At 31.1% G+C, this 10,245-nt stretch overlaps 1 protein-coding gene across 3 annotated transcripts; it reads left to right on the top strand.

Moving 5' to 3' along the window:
• Positions 1-414: 414 nt before the first annotated feature.
• Positions 415-5,722, top strand: LOC114380011 (immune-associated nucleotide-binding protein 9-like). Of its 3 annotated transcripts, none has more exons than XM_028338892.1 (6): positions 415-516; positions 1,001-1,248; positions 1,344-1,621; positions 2,966-3,130; positions 3,211-3,345; positions 5,291-5,722. In XM_028338892.1, exons 2-6 carry the CDS (start codon positions 1,017-1,019, stop codon positions 5,489-5,491), a joined length of 1,011 nt encoding a protein of 336 aa, XP_028194693.1. In that variant the 5' UTR covers positions 415-516; positions 1,001-1,016; the 3' UTR covers positions 5,492-5,722. The 3 variants fall into 3 exon arrangements, with proteins under 3 accessions (XP_028194693.1, XP_028194694.1, XP_028194695.1); XM_028338893.1 differs by having other exon boundaries at positions 425-516; positions 1,006-1,248; XM_028338894.1 differs by having other exon boundaries at positions 439-516; positions 986-1,248.
• The last annotated feature ends 4,523 nt before the right edge of the window (positions 5,723-10,245 follow it).

Raw genomic sequence — 10,245 nt, 5'->3', positions numbered from 1 at the left:
GTGGAAAAAAAATTAATGTTATAGTGTAAAGTTAAAACACCAATTATTTTAGAATATAATTTTTTTATACGATAATTATAAAATAGAGAAACACAGAATTATCATTTCCTGCAGGTGTAAACATGGATGACTAAGATAAGATCATTTGTGTATTTTTTTTTTAATTATTGAGATAAATGTTCATTATATATATACATGTAAAATTATAATAATAAATATTTTTATAACTTATGTCTTTAATTTATGATAAATATTATAATATAAAATTATTTTTAATTATTGATATTTTAAAAATAATATTAAAATTTAATATAAAAATAAAGATAAAAGTGGCATATTAAAAAGATTAAGTAAAATCTTTAAAAATATTACGGTTGAAATTTGAAAACAAAATTCCTAAAAACACTCTTAGTTAACTATATATATATACAGAGAATTATCGTTTTCGTGCTGTGTTTAGTGTTTACTCTGTTCTTGTGTTTGCGTTGCTTGGAAGAGGCTCTCCCTACACTACAGGTTAGAAAGTCTAATTCTACCTTGTGTTCTGGACATCCATGGCGATTACTGTATTTAATTATCTTTCTTTTTCCTTGACTGAGCATGGTTTCTATAGTTCAATTTTGTTTTAAACCTATACTATTTCATCATTTACATGGTATCCCTGCTTGGCCGAATAAATTTAAACTGTTGCCTCTAAGATGATCTATCCTTTTGTTTTAAAATATTAATCAAACACGACTTTCACAACAAGGGAAAGAAACTCCTGCCAGGGTCTGCCATAACCCGTGTTTTCCTCACGCGTTTGATTGAAGGGAAGAAGGAAGAATTTTTTAATTTTTTCTCTTTGTTTAAAAAATTTAGAATTGAGAAGAGGAAAAAAATTTTATGGGACTAAAATTCCTTCCTCCATTTTTTGTCCCCCTTTTAATATGGGAGGATTTTAATTTTTTGGACTGTACTGATTAAATTACTCTAAAATCTTTAGTCTCATCTTTATAAGGGTAGGAAGATTTGTGATGGGTGGAAGTTCTATTGGTGATGACTGGGAGCTCACTTCCTCATCTAACGAGGGTCGGACAGTGGTCTTAGTTGGACGAACTGGCAATGGCAAGAGTGCAACAGGTAATACCATTCTTGGAAGGAAGGTCTTCAAGTCAAGGGCTAGCTCCTCTGCTGTATCCACCTCATGTGAATTGCAGACAACAGAATTAAACGACGGACAAATTGTTAATGTTATTGACACCCCAGGTAAAGGCATGGTAACGTATTATTTAAGGAGTGTTTGTGATTGTATTGTTTCTTGGAAACTTTGTCACATCCATCTGACGTACAAAGTTTCACAGGATTATTTGATTTGTCTGTCGGATCTGAGTTTGTTGGTAAGGAAATTGTCAAATGCATTGATTTGGCCAAGGATGGGATCCATGCTGTCATTGTAGTGTTCTCGGTTAGAACACGCTTTACTGAGGAAGAAGAAACTGCTCTTCGGAGCTTGCAGACATTATTTGGAAGCAAAATTGTTGATTACATGATTGTGGTCTTCACTGGAGGAGATGAATTGGAAGAAAATGCTGAGACACTTGAGGATTATTTAGGCCGTGAATGTCCAGAGCCTTTAAAGGTTTCTATGAACATTACAATCTAGATTGAATGCATTATTTTTTCTATTCATTAGATTTTTAATCTTGTTATAAGCTGTTATTGTGGGCTAGTTTTCTGGTTAAGCTGAATCATGGGCTCACAAATCTTTCAGCATATTATATTTTTAGGTCAAAACTCTGGTAAATTCATTTGGTCTTTGTGGAAATTTTATATTTACCAATTGTTTGTGTTCCTTAGAATGTGGGTTTTGACCTAACTCAACTCCAAAAGCTAGCTTATAGGGTGAGGGTTGTCCTCACTTATATACTCTATCTTGGTCTTATCTCTAGCTAATGTGGGACTTGTGTTTTCTCCAATACACCTCCTCACGTCCAACACTTTTGGGCTTGATGCATGGATAACATGGTAGGTGACTATTTGAATGGATCTAGGAAATGTTTTGATACCATCTTAGAATGTGGGTTTGGACCTAGCTCAACCTCAAAAGTTAGCTCATAAGGTGAGGGTTTCCCCTCACTTATATACTCTACCTTGGTCTTATCTCTAGCCAATGTGGGACTTGAGTTTTTTCCAATAGTGTTGCACATGTGTACATCCAATCTATTTTTTTTGGCAGATACATCCAATTTATTTACGCTCTCAATAAATGGATGACCTAAAACTTTAGCATGCATTATTGAACTAATTTTCCTAGTGTCACAAATCATTACACATGTTTGGATAGGCTATTTTTTATTTTATTTTTTTATAAAAAATGTATTTTTATTACGTAGCTTGTTTTAGAGTTTTTTTTTCCCCACAAGCTACTTTTTTAACTCTGAGAAAAGTAATAAAACTGGTTTTATTTCGGGCTATTGTGTTTTTTCTTCCCCTAAAACTTATCTAATTATAAAAAAATTAAATACATTTTTCTTAAGAAAATCACAAACATGCCTAAACCCCCATCTGATGCCATGCGGAGATTTAAAACTTATATATGCAGAAAGATTGGTGCAATCTGCTTAGTTAATTGGCTTGTCTTTGTCATCTAGCTCTTGTTTTATTCTGGCCATCTTGTATTTGTTATGAACTTTCTTATTGGTATATCTTATGCAAAAAGATAAGGATAGTCGAGTTGCAGAATTCTTTAGAATGCTTCACTTGCCTTCTTTGCATGTTGGAATAGTTCTTAATGTATCATTTTCCCTGGTTTTAATTATTATCTCACCTGGCTATCATTTTCTGCTTCTTTTAGTAGTATAAGATTCTGCTGTCCTGACTGAATATATCTCGGATTATAGGAAGTCCATCTGCCGAATCTCAATGGGAAATTCCTAGTTTTGTTTTATCTTTAACTAAAATATTGAATTTAACTATACTGTAGGAAATTCTTGTTTTGTGTGACAATCGTTGCGTACTTTTTGATAACAAGACTAAGGATGAAGGGAAGCGCTTTGGACAAGTTCAACAACTTCTCTCTTTTGTAAACACAGTTCTATCACGTAATGGTGGACGACCTTATACAGATGAGTTATTTACACAACTGAAGGTGAAGGTTTTGCAAACTTCAAATCTTGGAAAACATTATATGATAACAGAGAATTCATCAATTCATTCCTTTGACTGCAGAAGGGAGCAATGGAGCTGCATAACCAACAAAGAGAGGTTGATTCTTTAAAAGGATATTCAAAAGGAGAGATATTGAAGTTTAAAAAGCAAATGCAGCAAACATATGATGACCAATTAAAGCGAATTACTGAGATGGTACCTTTTATGTCCATGTTTTTTGATATTAACCATTTTATCTAACTTGATGTCATTTAACTTATTTTTTTTTTAGTTAAACATGGTGATATTTTCTTTCATGTTATTGAATTTTCCATGTCAGCTTCACATATGTATTGCCGCGTATTGCATATAATAAGAAATTTGGGTGAATTAAAATCAGCATTTACTTAGTATTTAAACTCACCGAATAGTTGCATTCATTCAGATAAACTATTCTTGGTGTTTTGACATGAAGATGTGATCTTAAGGGTCTAATATTTCTTCAATCTTGTTTAATATCATAAATTAAGTTATGGGGGACGATCTTGTTTTTTCTGTTTCGTGGGACATAGTCTCAGACATATACATTATCAATGGGCCTTGTGAATTTGCGACAGGAATAGAACAGACTTGTACATCAATTGTTAGTCATGTAATGTTTTCATCCACTTGTATAGGTTAGGCATGAGTGAGCTCTTAATGAGGAGTTTAGAGGGTATATTCCAGAAGGAATAAACAGTAGAGGATTATTTATAAACGGTTCCAGTGGTAGTAAAGGAGGTTATTTAGTCAAACAGGGGAAACTGTAATGGGAAGACATCTTTTGGGAAAATAGCTGAAGCTGAGACATTCTCATTTGAGAGAAGGGGACACCCCATGCAAGAGGGGATTCTTTCTCTTGTAGTCTACATTTCTAAACACAAACACCAATCTTTCTACCTTTTCTTTCTGTTTTCTATGTTAGTTTCCATCTTAAAATCAATTGGCCTTAAGTGAAGTTTCCCAACAGATATATAAGCTGCATTCAAAGAATTGAGGTAGGCGATGTGGGACTTCCTAACACCTACCTCCACAAATGCTTGCCAGAACAGGTGAGCCTACTACAATAGGCGATTTACCAAGATGGGCTATAAGTTCTAAGCCTCTGATACCATGTTAGATTCCATCTTAAAACCAATTGACACATTAAGTGAAGTTGTCCAACAAATATATAAGTTGCACCCAAAGAATTAAGGCATACGATGTGGGACTTCCTAATGTTCTATTCCTTTGAATTCTTGTCATGCCTAATCCAAGAGCCTATCAAATATCATTATATGAATTGACCTTGGGTTAAGATGGTAAAAGGACACACTTATGCAATGAATGATTTGAAGGTCTACATAGATGTAATTTCAGGGATTAGGAATTTGTAGGTAAAATCTTGGTATTCTATCTGTGGGTTTATATGATGATATCTGCAAGATGGATAGGAAAAAAGGGGCTGAAGCTCTGTCTCTGTCTCTTTCTTTTTCTATTGGATTGGAAGTGGAAAGGGGGGAGGGGGGGTTGGAGGTGCTAAGGCAAGATGTATTTGAACATCAAAATTTTAAAAGAATGGGCACCTTATCTCCAACTTCTACTCAAGTAGAAGGGGGAAGCTGTTGCTATCTTGTATAGCAAGAATGACAATGTCAATCTGATATGATTAATGATTTTTGTTAGATTTTACAAATATGGGACGCCTAGAATGTTTGTGGTAAGGCCTGTTACACTGATTGGGGGCATTGGAATGAAGAAATAAAATCCAGAAATATAAGCTTTATCAATCTTTGTAAATGAGAATTGGATAGGATCATAGTACAAGTTAGCTGAAATTGTTAAAGGGGGTGAGCTAATGGAGTTTCCTTTTTCCCAAGGCTATGAGATATTTTAACCACCAGTTGTTGGTTGTTATGGGGAAGCATATACGTCTGGCTAGGATTCTTTTGATTTTCAGCTTGCCTGTGGCTGTGCCATTATTCTTATGCATTCTACTTTTTGGTGTTCCAAGCTTGTACACTTGAAGAAGGTCCTGACTCCCACCAGTACATGTGGCAAAGCACTGGACACAGTTTTGACATAATAAGTGGAGCATTACCCCTAATATTTTTGTTTTGGAATAATTTATATGGTTTTGTAGGTTGAATCAAAGTTGAGGGAGGCAACTATGAGGCTTGAGCAACAATTGGCAGAAGAGCAAGCTGCAAGACTTAAGGCAGAGGAGAATGCAATGTTAGCTCAAATGAGATCAGATGATGAAATACGAAAACTCAGAGAACATCTTGAGAAGGCACATGAAGAACTTCGCAAGCGAGGTGAAGGTCGTTGTGCCATTCTTTGATAGTAGCCACTTCATACTTCAAAGAGTTTATTTATGTTATTTTTCTCTTGGATCGTGACATCAAATAGCTGTTGCATTTGCAGGGTTAATACCTGTGTAAGTGCCATGACTATTATGCAATTATTTTTATTCCATGTTCACATCATGCATTATGAGATTGGAGATATTTTCTAATCTGGTTTTCATACTTGTCCAGTAATTTCAATACGAATTTTAGTGTTTTCTGTTGAATTGTAGTGTGACTTCAATTAGTATATTTCTACTATTTGATAAAATCAACCGTATTTTGTTTTCTGTTATTGATTGGTTAATTTCTTAACTACTATAAACTAGAAAACTTGCTAATTGCTATTTTGATTGTGAGCTGCTGCTTCTTATAATGAGATTTTGGTTGTAGTCTCTTGCTATGTTTGGTTTAGTACGGGTAAATCTGGTTGTGAATCCATGTTAAGAGTCAAGCAAATTGACTCAATTGAGATCAAGTAAGCAGTATCTCATCTTGTTCCTTTCTGCAAAAGCTTTTGTCCTAACAGCAGATTTTGCCAGGCCTACGACTACGAGTATTGGAGCCTAGGAGAACATCGAAAGTAAGGCAAGATTACTGTCATTTTAAAAGGGAAAAAATGCTATCGTTCTTATGGTTTTCTATTTACTTACACATTCTTAGGAATAGTAATCATACAATTTATTATTTTTTTTTATCTTTTATTTTATTATACTTTTTTTTTGCACCATTATATAATTAAGAGATTTTTTATGCTATGATAGACAATTTTTAAATAAAAAAATTATAAGGACCAAAAACAAAAAATTAATATTATAAAAATCAAAAATCTATTTAAGTCATTTATAATTTTCATTTTCACAATAAGTAAGAGTTTTCATTTAATATGTCCAACGTATAACGTATAAGGAAGATATTAAAGTAGATAAGGAAGATATTAAAGTAGATCATTGTGACATATAAATTATTATACTACTGCTAATGTTATATATATTTTTTTATCATCGTTTGTTGAATTATAACTGTATATTATCTTGATTGTTTGGGTCAAATTTGATCAAAATTAAACAATGCCAAGATAATTAATTTATTCATATTTTGACATTTTTAAAAACATATATTACATTATTTTTTATTTACATAACAAGCGGTTTGATAAAAAATTGATTTCCATAAAAAGTATCAAATAAATTTTTATATATGTATTGTTGGTCCTTTGAGTATCACAATTGTGCGATATGAGTCTTTCAACTTCCAATTGGGTCCTTTAGGTATTACAAATGTGTGATTTTAGTCTGTTAAGTTTTAATTGTGTTAATTGGGTCTCTTAGGTATTATAATTGTGCTATTTTAGTTTCTTTTGTCAATGGTAATTTCTAATGTGACATTGATTGATGATGTGTTACTCATGATAACATCTTGCTGATATGGTCGCTAATTTAACATGTTTATGAGATCCTTGATTTAAAATGTGCAATTTTAGTCTAGCAAGTTTCATAATTGTGTAAGTTTAGCCTCGAAATACAATTTGGTGGGTTATGTTGTAGACAAAATAGAGAGAAAAAAAAGATTAAAATTGTATAATTATGAAATTTGACAAATTAAAATCCACAATTATGAAAACCTAATAGAGTAAAATTACACATTTATGAAACTTGAAATTAAGATCAGACATACCAAATTCAGAAACAAAGCAAGCATGTTAAATCAATGACCATATCAGCATGATATCATCATGCAAATTTCATCTCAGGTGACATTAATCATTCCAACCAAAAAGGAGAGACTAAAATCACAATTTCGTTACATAGAATACCCAATCGGAACTTATGGAACTAAACTTGCACATTTGTGATATTTCGAGAATTCAATTGACACATTGAAACATAAGGGACTAAAATTGCACAATTAGAATGCTTGAAAGACCAAACGTGTAATTAAGAAAAATAAAGTCTTTAAAAGAGGGTTAAGGGCGTGATGAGTTAGCATTTTGCTAATACTAATGCTCAAGAAGCGTGGCTATAACTACATTCATCGCTAAAAATGACATCCTGCCATAGCTTAGAAAATAAAAATTGTCAAATGAGTAGACTACCAGAAATAATGACCCAAAAAGCAAACCAAATCAGTGCTACATACGTATTGAAAAAAAAACAGGAATTTTTTGAAATTTTTCCTAGATGTACCAAAAAAATTACCAAAACATATAATTTCCTCTATTATTTACACCAATATGCAACTTTACTATTCACAATGTAAATTCGGGTTGAGGGGCCCGAATTTAGACTGTGATTTAAAAAAAAATTGAGTTTCAACGTTGAGTATTCGGGTTCCCAAACCTGAATTCTCAATGTGCTTTTTCCTTTTTTTAAAAAAAATTACTAAAACATACCACTCCTCCATTAATTTATAAATGATGTGAAATGAAATACATTGATAGAACAAAAAAATTAATTTGCTTGACTTGAACTTTTGGGACAGTGGGAACACCTATTTTTTGAATGACCAACTGGACTGTGTAGATTGAATACCATTTTGGTTGATCTCTTTCTCTCTCATCCATATTATTTCGTATTCTTGTAAATTTTGATCGACCTTTTTTATTTCTTTTCATGACTGAATTGACTCATAATTGTGATTTTTCATATGATGGTTAATAATCATGATGACGCATGCTTACTAACAGAACATTGTAGACTCTTGACATTGACACATAATCCAATGTATACACTGACATGTGCACATGACATACGTAACTTTTGAGGTTTTCCACAATAACATGTTCTTTGATTCAACAATGAATTTTCCCATTTGACGCCTTTCTCTTTTTTCTCTTCTCTCGGCACCTCTCTCTCTATCTCAACAAAATCTAGTTGAGGTGTAACTTCAACTATTTCAATTTTAACAACCGCGATCCAACATCAGACGGCAGCTACGTTATTTTCTTTTCTATCCCCCTCCTCTACCGTACTTACCTAATTTGTTAACCACTAAATTTTTTGTAATTTCTAACTATAATCAATCAATTCTATAATAACCAGTTAGTTAAAAATCTTTGCTTACAGGATATTCCCTCTTAGTGTCTACAAATTTTAGATACTTTTATCATTTTTTAGTTTTTAAACGTTTACTACTTTCTTTTAATAATTACTCATTACTATCATCTTAGTTATTTTTTGTTAGTATTATTTTTTATTTTTTAACTTATAAAATTTTCTCCCTTTTTATTTTTATTTAAAATAGGTAGAGAGGCACGTACCCTATTAATTATAAAAACTAATTTATTATGTAATTTTATATTCTTTTGTAATGGTTATGGTTTGGGTATAGTAATCATTTTCCATATGTGATTAATTTTATTTTATTTTATTCATGCAATTTTTCTGGCTACTTCAAGATATATTTCTGCCTACTTTATTGGTCTCAAATTGATTTATTTTATATTTGAAGGTATAAATTATGGTATGCAATTTTTCTTTTAAATGTCTCCTTTATTTATGAGTATTGATTGTGAAGTGTGGCTGTTTGTAATGTTTTCATTTCCAGAAGAAGAGAAAAATATACATAAAATGTGTAGTTATGTATATGTTTACTTCATGATATGATTCAATAGGACTTTGCTATTATTGTACTTTTAACAATTATAAATACCTAACTGTTATTACAACTTTCTTTGTTCTTTTAATCCTTTTACATTGTCATACTTCTACTTTTATTAAAATGTTAACTCATTTATTTTTTGGTAGCCTAAAAGAAAGAGAAATTGGGGTTCTTAGAGCAATTAATGGAAAGTAACACATGAGATTAACTATCCCATGTCTTCTCATAATTGTAAAAAGTCTTATTTTTTTCATGTTTTTATTTTTATTTTTGTTAAAATGTATAGAATTGTTTTTCAATGTTGCTTTTCAATTTTTGCTTAACAAAATTGGTCAAAGTATTGTAGATTTTGATTGTCATGGAAACATGTAAGACGTCAAAATCTCATACTTTCAAGATGTAGTTGACATGTTATAAAGTTATGGGGAGGCAATTGGCCAACAATGCTATATACAAAATGTTCAATTCTCATAAAGAATACACCTAGGAAATTTGTGAAGATAAAGGGCAGGAAGAAATTTGCCGCTTTGCATTGTTTTTAGTTTTTATTTTTAATTTTGACTATTTTAAGTTTTTTTTTATAAGATTCAATGTTATGAATTATTGACATTAAGCCAAATTAATATAAAATCTACCAAAATTTATGAATTATTGACATAATCATTTTTTTAGTTCAAATTCAAGTTCATGATACAATTAAAGTATATTTATTATAAATACTTACTATTACAATAAAAAATTGTGAGAAGAATAAATTCTCATTAGTTAATTTAATACAAAAATTGTGAGAGAAAAAAATGGCCAAAGCCCAATAATTACCAATACAAGTCCAATAACTATTCATTATATCATTTTTGTTAAAGTATACTTTTTAATGAATGATTGTAACAAATAACTAATCTTAATTACTAGAATTTAAGAAAACAAATTATTTAAAAATAAAATCAATTGTTAGGACAAAGATAAATCTTAAAGTTATTCTTGGAGTGAGTTCTTCTCTCCTCTAAATGAGGGATCAATTTCCTATAAAGTTACTTCTCATTCTCACCTTTCATTTTTTTAAAATCTAATAATTATAATAAGTAATTAATCTTTAAACATTAGATTTTAAGAAAATGATTATGATGAAAAATAACTCTTTTAACGTTAT

The sequence above is a fragment of the Glycine soja genome, chromosome 12 (genome assembly GCF_004193775.1).
Source record: "Glycine soja cultivar W05 chromosome 12, ASM419377v2, whole genome shotgun sequence".
NCBI classification, from domain to species: domain Eukaryota; kingdom Viridiplantae; phylum Streptophyta; class Magnoliopsida; order Fabales; family Fabaceae; genus Glycine; species Glycine soja.
This window is presented reverse-complemented; position numbering and strand designations above follow the sequence as displayed.